Source organism: Ovis canadensis, chromosome 16 (assembly GCF_042477335.2).
Source record: "Ovis canadensis isolate MfBH-ARS-UI-01 breed Bighorn chromosome 16, ARS-UI_OviCan_v2, whole genome shotgun sequence".
Lineage (NCBI taxonomy): Eukaryota > Metazoa > Chordata > Mammalia > Artiodactyla > Bovidae > Ovis > Ovis canadensis.
The window spans coordinates 41,701,911-41,716,233 of record NC_091260.1 but is presented as its reverse complement, the minus strand read 5'-3'; the positions used below and the strand labels follow the sequence as shown (position 1 = coordinate 41,716,233).

The window sequence follows — 14,323 nt, the reverse complement described above, 5'->3', positions numbered from 1 at the left end:
AGAAGAGAAGTGAAAGGCAAAGGAATAAGGTCAAAGATATATCCATCTGAATGCAGAGTTCCAAAGAACAGCAAGGAAAAATAAGAAGGGCTTCTTAAACGAACAACGCAAAGAAACAGAGGAAAACAGTAGAATGGGAAAGATGGGAGATCTCTCTTCAAGAGCACAGAGATCTCAAGGGAATATTTCATCCAAGGATGGGCATGATAAAGGACAGAAACAGTAAGAACCTAACAAAGCAAAAAAGATTAAGAACAGGTGGCAAGAATACACAAAAGAACTATACAGATAAGGTCTTAATGACCCAGATAACCAGGAAGGTATAGTCACTCACCTACAGCCTGACATCCTGGAGTCTGAAGTCAAGTGGGACTTAGCAGAAATTACTAATTTTAATTGGAAAATACCTTGATGCTTAGAAAGACTGAAGGCAAAAGGAGAAGGAAGCAGCGGAAGGTGAGATGGTGAGATGGCATCACCAACTCAATGTACATGAATTTGACCAAACTCCAGGAGACAGTGGAGGACAAAGGAGCCTGATATCCTGCAGTCTGTGGGGTCACAAAGAGTTGGACACGATTTACTGACTGAAAAACAACAGTAATAAATCAACCAATTCCCATAAAAGGAGAAAGAGGGACTTTGCTGATAAACTGTTTGGAGGTCTCAGGCACACGCACTCCAGTTGACTCATGTAGTCAACAGCAGAATTTGGGGAGGGGTGCTCAATTAGAGGATAAAATAGGCTCAAATAGAGGATAAAATGGCCTTTTCATCTACACTCAATTGAAAAGATAATCTTTCTTAGGAAAAGTCATAAGCAATCCACATGGAAAAAAAGAAATACAGGATATTTATAAAAACATACACTAGTCTAGAAGCCTCACAAGATCTAAACAACTATAATATGAATTATTCTGCAAATGCTATTAAATTATGCTCAAATAATTCCTCCAAGTAATAGTCACCTTAAATAAACAGAATTATTTTATCAGCAAGAATCTGGAAGGGCCCAAATTATTAATTATATAAAATCTTTAAGATATAGGACACACTTAAAAGTTACACTGTTAAGTGGGCATTTAAAACTAATAAACTGAAAATAAATTGTTTCAAGAAAACTATCAAAAGCAAAAAAAGTAAGTATTCAGTGGCTCCTTGTATTCCTCAAGCACTTGATTTCAAACCGAGACCTTGTGTAGGTGCTTCTAACAAAAGCCAGCATCAACCTAATTACTCAAAATAGATATAAATTAAGAGGCCTTCTTTAAGACTGGCATTAACTTTATTAAAATGTTAGTCACTCAGTCGTGTCTAACTCTTTGCTACCCCATGGACTGTAGCCTACCAGGCTCGTCTGCGTGTGGAATTCTCCACGCAAGAATACTGGAGTGGGTAGCCATTCTCTTCTCCAGGGGATCTTCCTAACCCTGGGATCAAACCAGGGTCTTCTGTATTGCAGGCATATTCTTTACTGTCTGAGCCACCAGGGAAGTCCCCAAAACATGGTACATTGAAAATGAAAATGCTTCTTTTCACATTAGAGGCCAGAATGATCAGTTCCAAGCAGTAATGTAATTTATTATGAGTACTAATAAGAAAAAATGAATTTAATATTTAAACTTTGAACAGGTATGACAATACATACTTCTAGAAATCGGTACTATTTAGAGGAAGAGAAAAAGCAATTTTTTAAATTGAATCTCCTGGAGGCACTTTGAGCCTCAAGATTTGATAGGCATTTCCTCAAGACCTCTAGCCTTTCTTTATGCATTTAAAGGAGACACAATAAATTGTTTACTAGGGTTGTGTGTGTGTCCACATGTTAAGTATCTGTTAGCTCATTAGAATGGTTGCAGAGGGCAGAGAAAAAGACTGGGGAAAGAAAGGAAAAGAGAAGGGAAGAGAAGAAATAAGGGAAGGAAATTTATACGATGTTTCTAACATTCACTAGGTTAAATTAGGCAAATGGAGGAAAGATGGTTAAAAGAGAACATCCATGATCAAAATAATCAAAAGATGATAACAGATTCTGCCTTTGCAAAGACCAAAGTGCATAAATACAGGATTTATTCTATTTATTCAGTAGGAACATATACAAAACCACCTGAAGGAAATGAGTCTGCGTGCAGAGGGACTACAGGGAGGCATGAATGAGGGAATGATCTGAAATCATGGCAATGATGGAGCAGGCCATCCTGCTATTGATGGGACTCTGGGGACAGTACATTTTGTCAGAGCAGCTAGCCAGATTTCACAATCTTTAGGAAACGCAAGAAAAAAAAAAACAATTTCTCGTGTGCCCTGGGAAATTAACATGAAACAAAGCCCAAAACATGGCAACAGACTGCATTCCCCAATTACCATCAGGGACAGTGACATTCACTAAGCTGTTAATATCATAAAATATGATTTTTTTGTGAAGATAATTACCCAATTTGAACAACTAGTCTATATTATGAGATTAAGACCTTTAAAGTTTGGTTTCATGGTGGTAAGAGTAAAATACTTTGACTTTTTTTTTTCCCATGGAGGAGAGCTATGGATTACACTCTAGGCTTTGGCCTTATTTGATTAAAACAAAACCAGGCAACCTTTATGCATCCCCATATTATTTTTAAGTGCTGCATTCAATATGCCAACAAATTTGGAAAACTCAGCAGTGGCCACAGGACTGGAAAAGGTCAGTTTTCATTCCAATCCCAAAGAAAGGCAATGCCAAAGAATGCTCAAACTACCACACAACTGCACTACCACCCATGCTAGTAAAGTAATGCTCAAAATTCCCCAAGCCAGGCTTCAACAATATGTGAACCGTGAACTTCCTACTGTTCAAACTGGTTTTAGAAAAGGCAGAGGAACCAGAGATCAAATTGCCAACATCCGCTGGATCATGGAAAAAGCAAGAGAGTTCCAGAAAAACATCTATTTCTGCTTTATTGACTATGCCAAAGCTTTCGGTTGTGTGGATCACAATAAACTGTGGACAATTCTTCAAGAGATTGGAATATCAGACCACCAGACTTGCCTCTTGAGAAATCCGTATGCAGGTCAGGAAGCAACAGTTAGAACTGGACATGGAACAACAGACTGGTTCCAAATAGGAAAAGGAGTACGTCAAGGCTGTATATTGTCACCCTACTTATTTAACTTATATGCAGAGTACATCATGAGAAACGCTGGACTGGATGAAACACAAGCTGGAATCAAGATTGCTGGGAGAAATATCAATCACCTCAGATATGCAGATGACACCACCGTTATGGTAGAAAGTGAAGAGGAACTAAAAAGCCTCTTGATGAAAGTGAAAGAGGAGAGTGAAAAAGTTGGCTTAAAGCTCAACATTCAGAAAACGAAGATCATGGCATCCAGTCCCATCACTTCATGGGAAATAGATGGGGAAACAGTGGAAACAGTGTCAGACTTTATCTTTTTGGGCTCCAAAATCACTGCAGATGGTGACTGCAGCCATGAAATTAAAAGATGCTTACTCCTTGGAAGAAAAGTTATGACCAAGCTAGATAGCATATTCAAAAGCAGAGACATTACTTTGCCAACTAAGGATCGTCTAGTCAAGGCTATGGTTTTTCCAGTAGTCATGTATGGATGTGAGAGTTGGACTGTGAAGGCTGATCGCTGAAGAATTGATGCTTTTGAACTGTGGTGTTGGAGAAGACTCTTGAGAGTCCCTTGGACTGCAAGGAGATCCAACCAGTCCATTCTGAAGGAGATCAACCCTGGGATTTCTTTGGAAGGAATGATGCTAAAGCTGAAGCTCCAGTACTTTGGCCACCTCATGCGAAGAGTTGACTCATTGGAAAAGACTGATGCTGGGAGGGATTAGGGGCAGGAGGAGAAGGGGACGACAGAGGATGAGATGGCTGGATGGCATCACGGACTCGATGGACGTGAGTCTGAGTGAACTCCAGGAGATGGTGATGGACAGGGAGGCCTGGCGTGCTATGATTCATGGGGTCGCAAAGAGTTGGACACGACTGAGCGACTGAACTGAACTGAACTGAAAATCTCAAGTCCTAGAGCCACTGATACAGAACAACAAAAGCGTAATCTCACAGGTTAGGAATGCAGTAACTCAGACACCCAGAAGAATATTATGAAAGCTCTGAGTTTAGAGAGCTAAATAAATAAATAAATTCAAAAGAGTGCTACAAGAAATGTAGAAATAACCTGGCAGCCTAGTCTTTCAAACTAAAACCTGTTATTTTCAACTGGGAAGGCACTGGGAAACTCCATTTTCAACATCACCACTTATAACCCCACGGAAAGTATATGATGACTTTCTTAGTATTGTAATAATCATTTTAAAATGTGAGGATTCAGAATTCTCCGAGTATAATGCTAGATTACTTAAAGTTATTACTCTATAAATGATTAGTACTGACCTTTCAAATTAAATGTGCCCCTTTGTTGCTTTTTCTCTCCAAAGAAACAAGAATAGCTTCCCATCTGTTTGCTGTTAATGATGGCGACCCTAAAGATAATTTATGTTATTAATACAGGCTTAGTTCTCAAAAATGCTTCTTAATGAAAACGAAAAGACTCAGCCATTAATCAAGATTTTAAAAAAGAAACAATTCTGTAAATGTGCAAATTAGAGTATTAGCATTAACATTCACGTGACAGCAAAGGAAAGAATGCTCAGTCAGCAAAAGTATCTAGAATTTAACTGATTTCATCTAGCCACACGGGTTAAAATTTTATATACTCACCTATATTGGGTATACAGGATACTTCCCGTTGTATTGACGAGATAATTATCCTCAAGTAGTTTATCACCTTTTTTCCAAGTCACATTTACTGAATTCAAATTTCCAGATGGTGTGAATTGGCATGTGAGTTCTACATTAGAAGGTCTCTCTAAAGTGATATTTTTTTCTACTGGCATATTGGGGCGTTCTACTAGCCACAAAATAAAACAAACAAAAAAGGATGTAAAAGTTACATTTAGGGAAAATTCAACATATAAAAAATTTTAATAATCAACAATAGTGCTACAGCTACAGTTACCTAATGTAACATTCCTTTGAAGCATTATTCCTCTGTCAACACAGATTTGGTTCCCTTTATTATTTTCTTTCATAGGCATAGCTGGAAAGAAAAAGGTTTGTTGCAACAGTAATAGAATCACAAAAGCCTAATTCTAAGATCTTAATCTACTCAAACTCTTGCTAGCTGACAAGGATATAGGGGGAAAGAGTTCTATTTAAAGAAGTGCCATATGCTCTTGATGGGGTAGAAACAGTACAACTGTAAAAGCAAAAACTAGTGGGAACAGAAAGGAGTGACTGTTTCAATTCCTTTTACTGATCATGTTACTGGTAGTTACTACAAGAATGTTTTGTGAATATACTTTGTATAATATACTAATTCTCTCACTCCCAGCTTTCTTAAATCCTTAAGAACTTGTAAGAATGGGATAAAGATGCAGTTGCGAGACAGAAGAATTTAAATAAACATCCTGCAATTCTGAGTTTTCACTGCATCTGAAATACCAGTACAAAGCCATTAGGTGATATATCTATATATAAATAGGAAGATGTAAACATTTATATATATATATAAATATATATGTAACTTTTATATATATGTAAATATATATATGTTATATGTAAGTGTGCCAACTTATTTTAAATTTTGAACAGTGGTAAATTAAAAAAAATTCAAGTAGGCACACTGCTCTTTCTATACTAATTGTACCACTGGTAACCAAATAATAAAGAAGGATAACTTTCTTTTTATAGAATTCCAATGAATAAATGCAGAAATCATAGGAACAGGCATTTTGCATCAACTGCTACAATCATCTCAAAAACAGAATTGTGTGTCTGCTGAGGAAGAACATCGTACTACCTATGAATTAAGTTTGTCCAAAAAAAAAAAAGTAAAGTGGAAGGAAGCCCTAAAACTAAGTCTCTCAATCCAATTGCTAGTTTTTGGGAAATACAGAGAATAGGAAAACATTTTAAAACATGCATTTTTTAAAAAAGCAAAATAAATTATAGTATTTAGGGATGTACACCTAAGTGATAAAACAATTTTAAAAAGCAAGGAAAAGACTATACAAAAATCAGAACAGTGATGCTTACTTCTACTGGGAAGGAAAGGGCTGGGTTTGGGAGAGGACATTGCTTTATAGAAACACATTTTTCCATCTCATGTTCAATAGTATAGTATCATTAAAAGCATAATGCAGAGCCATAATGTAGAAAGAAAAAAACTGAATTTAAAACAGCAAAACACCACTCTTAATTACATTTAAAACTTTACAAAAATGCTTCCTTAAGCAAGGGCTAGGTGCAAAGTTTTTCAAACAGTGAAGTACAGCTAGTGTGAAGTGCTTTGCGAGCGAGCACATGCTTGAAATGACTACCCATGTAATTCTGAAACTGCTGAATTGAATTTTATGCCCAAAAAGCAAAACAAAACAAAACTCCTAGGTATAGAAAGATCTTAACAAAATTCAATTATACAGGAGAAAAAAATATGAGTCAGGTAAAACTGAAGGGATTTATACATTTCAGCAGATGTACATGCACAAATTATACTAGGTACTAGTAACAGGAGAAAATGTTTCTAGATCTGATGTATTTGGTCCTGAGCTTCTGTTTTCTGTAAATTTTCCTCGCTCTAGGACAGCTATAAATCTTAGTCCTGTCTGTCAAAGAAATCTACTTCTTCCTAAGAGTCTCTGTCTTCACCCACACCCTCATTTCAATACAGAATATTCTATCTTACCACATTACAGAAAGTGCTTTCTCTTGGGTTAAAAATGGCCTATTTAACCTGATGACTTCTTTTCCAAGCTCATGTTTTGTCTGATGTCTTTGAAATATTAGATGTTGCCAGAGACTACCTCTGTGTGCTTACTCTCTCAGTCATATCCAGCTCTTTGTGACCCTATGGACTGTAGCCCACCAGGCTCCTCTGTCCATGGGGATTCTTCAAGCAAGAATACTGGAGTGGACTGCCATGCCCTCCTCCAGGGGATCTTCCCAACTCAGGGATCGAAACCAAGTCTCCCACATTGCAGGTGGATTCTTTACCATCTGAATCACCAGGGAAGCCCACTTCTCAAAATTCCCTCTGTGTGCTCAGTAGCTAAGTCATGTCCAACTCTTTGGGACCTCATGGTCTGTAGCCCACCAGGCTCCTCTGTCCATGGGATTCTCCAGGCAAGAATACTGGAATGAGTTGCTATTTCCTTCTCCATGGGATCTTTCTGACCCAAGGATTGAACCAGTGTCTCCTGTATTGGCAGGAGGATACTTTACCACTGAGCCACCTGGGAAACCTGAAATTCCCTTAACTTTGCTCCTGTTTCACAATCCTAACGTTGTAAAAATGTGTACGTTAATTCTTCCAACCACCCCTAAATATTGATCTCTAGTCTTTTTACTTTTCAATTTGACCTTCCCACGTTGGACTCAACTATTATTTCTAACATCCTTTATTTGTAAAACTGTTGGCTCCATTCAAGACTTTCTTCCTGACCTCCAGGCCCACAGCTCCAGCTGTCTACTGAGCATCTAAATCTAGATATCCCGAATGTTCTTCAAACTCAAAAGGGCCAAGGGAGATGCATTAGCCTTCTCTTCTCCTGACCTCTAAGAAAATCACATCCAGCAGAATTCAGTTGATTTTTATCTCTGAAATGTCAGATTTGCCCAGTTGTCTCTAACCCCCCCTTACTTAGAGGCTTTGATGAGATTGAGAACACGCTACCCCAAAATATGGCACCTTGGTATACTAACTATCTTAAGCTGAAGGAGTTTGTGAAAACAGCAGAAGCAGGAAGGTCACTGGCATTCCCCTTGCCCACCTCTCCTGAAACAGCTCATAAAACCCCAATGCAGAGGTGCCCTCTCTGTACCTGGGGGAAAGGAGCATCTTTATCTCCAAAGACAAAGGGACACATAGAAGAATTCTAGCAACAGGATTTTCTAAATTTCTCCCAGTTTACTACATGTATCTCATACTCTCTATCATATTCTCCTACAACTATTCACTTTTCATCAAGCCTAGCATAAAAATTTGCAGATTTAACTGTTTCCTTGGGTCTTCATTTCCTTATGAAGGATGTGTGTCACATAAAACTTACATTAAATCAATTTCATGCTTTTCTACTATTAATCTATTTTTTCAGTTTAATTTTCAGACCCAGTCAGGGACCCCCTAAGAGGGTCCAGGAACACCTTCTCCTCCCCTACAGTTTCATTATCTTTCACCAGGACCAGAAAAATGACTTCCTAACTTCTCTTGACTAGAGTTCCTCTTCTTCTACTTCTTCTCTATAACAACAAAGTTGTCCTTCTAAAGCAAAACTTGGATTATTTATCTGCTCTGATTAGATACCTTTCATCTGCCAAAAAAAAAAGGGGGGGGTATTCTTTTTCTTTTAATCATAGAAGGGACACTTACCATGAGACCTACCATCTCATCTGTAGGCGCACTATTGTATAGTAGAACTGACTCATCTTGCATAACTGAAACTCAGTACATTTGACTAATACCTCCCCATTTCCCCCTCCCACGAGCCCCTGGCGACTACCACTATATTCTTTGCTTCCATGAAAGTGTCAGTCACTCACTTGTGTCTGACTCTTTGTGATCCCATGGATTGAAGCCCACCTTGTTGCTATGTCCATGGAATTCTCCAGGCAAGAATCTAGAGGTGGGTAGCCATTCTCTTCTCCAGGGGATCTTCTCAACTTAGGGCTCAAACCTGGGGCTCCTGCATTATAGGTGGATTCTTTACCATCTGAGCCACCAGGGAAGCCCTTGCTTCTTTGAATTTGACTATTTTGGATACTTCATATCACAAGAGCCAAGATATAGAAACACCCTATCCATCCACCAATGATGAACAGACAAAAACAATGGGGTATATACAAACAGTGAAACATCACTCAGCCTTAAAAAAGAAGGTAATTCATTCAGCAATATACAACAACATTGATGAACTCCAGGGATACCATGCCCACCATGTGAAATAAGGCAGCCACAGGACAAACACTACACAATTCCACACAGATGGAGAGGTCTGCATCTCTGCAGTCTCTGCTCATAGCAGTCACAGCCTTTGCTGGTACTGTATGGCTCCTCAGAAGACCAAACTGGTTTGGTCTATTCCCCTCCATTTTTGAAAGGAAAGCTTAGTTTGTAAAGAAATTCTCAGGAAGTCAAAATGTCTAGGACATGTGGCAGAGAGATGCACCATCACTCAAATCTCCAAAACACCCTTTCATATCTGACAAAACTCTGCTTTAGGGATAGTCTTTGTAGACATCTGTGAATCTCTTTCCCATGTCTGAGTTGAGTTTATTCCTGGTGAATGCTGAATGCTGCTCAGCCCAAGTGTTAACTCCTGCAGGTTCCCCTGTTCAGAGTGAGGAGAGCCAGGCCTCGCTGCAGGGCAAGAGATGCTCAAGGTCAGAGAACCCAGAAAAGGCTATTTGACTCTTGCATTATATCTGTGGCCCCTCAATAAGGGTGATGACAAACTTCCCTGGGGAGAATTGGCAGGGAGATGTAGTGCCATTATCACTCCTGGCAGGAAGCAGTGTAGAGATTTATGTTCCAGAAGGTAGTTCCAGGGCACCATGCTCTTCTTGGTGATGTGCTTAACTGGAGCCTCCCAACATAGCAGGAAGTTAGAATATGAATCATTCCCCCATTTCACAAGAGAGCGGCCTGATGTCAGGGGCTCTTGTAAGGAGTTACTTACAGGGCAAAACAAAGTATATTGGACACTTCAATTTCCACATTTATAAAATGGGACAATATATATTTTATGAGACAGGAGAAAGGATTAAATGAGCTATCATGAGAAAAGTAGTAGTCATATAATATAGTAATTACTGAATAATTACCCACTTCTTTCCTCTCACCATTTATCCCACTGGGGGATATAGCAAAGTTATCATGTATGTTGCTAAAAGTTATATATTAATTATATCATTTAATCTTCACAGCAGTTCTACAATGTTAGGTACCATTATTCTCTCACTATTTCATGGATGAGGAAGCTAAAGCAAGCAGAGTTTGACTATCTTGCCCAAAATAGCATAAATATAATATAAATATATTAAGTATAAATATAAGCATAAATATAATAATAGCAGAGAATGTCAAACTTAGGTGTGGCTGAGTCCAGATTCTCATAACCAATAAATAGTATATCCCAGCTCTCGGAGATGTGAAATGCTCACAACAATGGAAATAACTTCATCACTTTCAAACTACTTAACCAAGATTTTAAATGAAAGAAAACATTAATAGAAGATGAAACAAATTTATAACATAGCAATATATTTCTTCTGCTTGCTCCTCAGAAGAAAAGCTATGACAAACCTAGACAGTGTATTAAAAAGCAGAGACATCACTTTGCCAACAAAGGTCCATATAGTCAAAACTATGGTTTTTTCTAGTAGTCATGTACAGATACGAGAATAGGACCATAAAGAAGGCTGAGCACCGAAGAACTGATGCCTTTGAATTGTGCTGGAGAAGGCTCTTGAGAGTCCCTTGGACAGTAAGGATCAAACCAGTCAATCCTAAAAGAAATCAACCTTCAATATTCATTGAAAGGACTGATGCTGAAGCTGAAGCTCCAATACTTTGACCACCTGATGGGAAGAGCCAAGTCATTGGGAAATACACTGCTGATGAGAAAGACTTAGGGCAGGAGGAGAAGAGGGAAACAGAGGACAAGATGGTTGGATGGCATCATTGACTCAATGGACAAGAGTTTGAGCAAACTCCAGGAGATAGTGAAGGACAGGGAAGCCTGGCATGCTGCAGTCCATGGGGTAGCAAAGAGTTGGACACAACTGAGAAACAACAACAAAGCAATACAGCAGTGTGTTACTAAATGAATGATGTGATTAACATTTTTAATTAAAAATTCTTTTCTTCTCCAGTTTGAGACATAATTGCCATATAACACTATAATAAGTTTACAGCACAATGTTTCTGATTTATGTACATTATGAAATGATTACCATAGAAGTTTAAGGCATATACATCACCTCATACAGATAGAAAGTAAATTAAAAAGAAAATATATTTTACCTTGATCAACATATTTTCAACATTTATACTTTCAACTAAATGCCTCCATTAAAACTGCAGTGTAGTCTTTCTTCTTGCCAACTCACTCTCCAAGCCCTAACTGTTATCTCACTGCTTTCTATATATGCTAGTGTTTCTACAGCCTGATCTCCTTCCCATGAGGAAACACAAGCACTGAAAACATGGAAAAAGTTTTATCTCTAACATGAAAATATTTTTGGTTAGCAAAAAACTAGTCTGTCTATTTAACTCAATGGACCATGTTTCAACTTCCCCAAAACTCCACAAGTGCAATGCATTTCTGCTTTTTTACTGTTTTATAAAAGAATCCATGACATCTACATTTCTCAGACCATACTCATTTGCTCAGTTTCTGAATTATATTTTTAAAAGAATGTTCTTTAATTCATAGAGTAATTTACCTCTGTCCCAATACAGTCCTAAAATTTTAAACGTATATGAACCTTTCTCAACCTTTTCCAAAGAAGGCACACGGATGGTCAACATGCACATGAAGAGATGCTCAGCATCACTAATCATAAAGGGAGGTGCACATCAACAGCACAGCGAGATATCACACCTATCAAAACGGCTATCACCCAAAAAACAACAAACAGCAATACTGATAAGAACGTGGGGAAAAGGGAACCCTTGTGCACTACTGGCAGAAATGTGAATTGGTGCACCCATCATGGAAAACACTATGGAGGTTTCTCAAAAAGTTAAATATAGAAACACCATACCATCCAGAAACTCCATTCCTGGTTACTGATTTTTTAAAAAAAGAAGCATTAATTCTAAACGATATATGCACCCCTATAGCCACTGCAGCATTATTTACAATAGCCAAGATATGAAAGCAACCTAAGTGCTCAATAAGAGATGACTGATAAAGAAGATGTAATGTACACACACACACACACACACACACACACACACACACACAGGAGTACTGCTCAGCCATAAAAAATGAAATCTTGCCATTTTGCAACAACATGAATGACTTAGAGGGTATTATGCAAACCAAAGTAAGTTAGAACAAGATAGTTCCATTTGCAACATGAATGACCTAAAGGGTATTATGCAAACCAAAATATGTCAGAGAAAGAAAATTACTAAATGATTTCACTTCTATATGCGATATAAAAAGCAGAACAACTGAACAAACACAACCAACCAGAAACATAGTCACAGAGACAGAGAACAAACATATGGTTGCCAGAGGGGAGGTGGGTAGAGGGTTGAGAGAAATAGAGAGAGATTAGGAGGTATAAACTTTGTTACAAAATACAGAAGTCACAGACGAGAAATATACAGTGTGGGGAATATAGCCAATAATAATGTAAGATCTTTTTACAGTTACAGATGGTGTAGACTTAACGAGACTTGTAGTGTTGATCATTTTGAAATATAGAGAAATATATAATCACTGTAATATGCACTGGGAACTAAAATAGTGTTGTAGTGTTATACTTTAAAAACAAAGAAACTCTTAGAAAAAGGTATCAGACCTGTGATTACCAGAAGCGGAGGTCTGGGGAAGGGAAACAGGATGGTGGCCAAGAGGTACAAACTTCCAGTTATAAGATAGATAAGTTCAGTTCAGTTCAGTCGCTCAGTCATGTCCGACTCTTTGCGACCCCATGAATCGCAGCACGCCAGGCCTCCCTGTCCATCACCAACTCCTGGAGTTCACTCAGACTCACATCCATCGAGTCCGTGATGCCATCCAGCCATCTCATCCTCGGTCGTCCCCTTCTCCTCCTGCCCCTAATCCCTCCCAGCATCAGAGTCTTTTCCAATGAGTCAACTCTTCGCATGAGGTGGCCAAAGTACTGGAGCTTCAGCTTCAGCATCATTCCTTCCAAAGAAATCCCAGGGCTGATCTCCTTCAGAATGGACTGGTTGGATCTCCTTGCAGTTCAAGGGACTCTCAAGAGTCTTCTCCAACACCACAGTTCAAAAGTATCAATTCTTTGGCACTCAGCTTTGTTCACAGTACAACTCTCACATCTGTACATGACCACAGGAAAAACCATAGCCTTGACTAGACGGACCTTAGTCAGCAAAGTAATGTAGGGAGGTAATGTACTTCTTGCTTCTTCTGCCTGCCCTCTGTTGGATGCAGATAAGAGGCTTGTGCAAGCTTCATGATGGTAGGGACTGCCTGTGGGGAAAACTGGGTCTTGCTCAGATGGGCAGGGCCATGCTAAGTAAATCTTTAATCCAATTGTATGCCGATAGGTAGAGCAGTGCTCCCTCGCTGTTAGTTGTTAGGCCTGAGACGACCCAGTCCTGGAGTCTACAGGCTCTCCAGTAGAGCTAATGCTGACCACCAAGAGGACGTATGCCAACATGTGCCTTCTAGGATTGGTGCTACCAGTGTCCCGGCCCCCACAGCAGGCCACTGCTAACCCATGACTCCACAAGAGACCCTAAAACACACACAGGCAGGTCTAGTTCAGTCTCCCGTGGGGTCACTGCTCCTTTCCCCTGGGCCCCCTGCACAAGGTTTTGTTTGTGCCCTCAAAGAGTTTCTGCTTCCCTGAATCCCATGGAAGTTCTATAATCAAATCTAGCTGGGCTTCAGAGTCAGATTCCTTGGGGATTCCCAGTCTCTTTGCTGTATCCCCAGGTTGGGAAGTCTGATATGGACCCTAGAACCTTCATAACATTGTGAGAGATTCTTTGGCATTACTGTTCTCCCGTTTGTGGTTCGCCTACCCAGTGGGTATGGGATTTGATTTTAATGTGATTGTGCCCCCTTACTGTCCTGCAGATCAAAAAGCAACAGGTAGATATGGAACAATGAACTGGGTTCAAAATTGGGAAAGGAGCATGTCAAGGCTATATATCATCACCCAGCTTATTTAACTTAAATGCAGAGTACATCATGAGAAATGCTGGGTTGGATGAATCACAAGCTGGAATCAAGATTTCCAAGAATATTATCAACAACCTCACATAGGCAGATGATACCATTCAAATAGCAGGAAGTGAAGAAGAACTAAAGAGCCTCCTGATGAGGGTGAAAGAGGAGACTGAAAAGTCAGGTTTGAAGCTCAACATTCAAAAAACTAAGATCACAGAAACTGGTACCATCATATCACAGCAAATAGATGGAGGAAAAGTGGAAATAGTGACAGATTTCATTTTCTTGGCTCCAAAATCACTGCAAACAGTGACTGAAGCCATAAAATTAAAGACACTTGTCCTTGGAAAAAAAGCTATG

The 14,323-nt window shown here is 39.1% G+C and overlaps 1 protein-coding gene across 8 annotated transcripts in view; it reads right to left on the bottom strand.

Moving 5' to 3' along the window:
• Positions 1–14,323, bottom strand: part of EMB (embigin) — a 60,204-nt gene that overhangs the window by 18,392 nt on the left and 27,489 nt on the right. For 2 of the 8 annotated variants that reach the window (XM_069556388.1, XM_069556392.1), the window contains 3 exons: positions 5,029–5,109; positions 4,731–4,920; positions 4,404–4,492 (listed from right to left, as the gene is read on the bottom strand). In XM_069556388.1, the coding sequence (XP_069412489.1) occupies positions 4,404–4,492; positions 4,731–4,920; positions 5,029–5,109 (360 nt within the window). The remainder of the gene's footprint in view (positions 1–4,403; positions 4,493–4,730; positions 4,921–5,028; positions 5,110–14,323) is intronic. The other 6 variants (XM_069556389.1, XM_069556393.1, XM_069556391.1 and 3 more) reach the window with 3 other exon arrangements.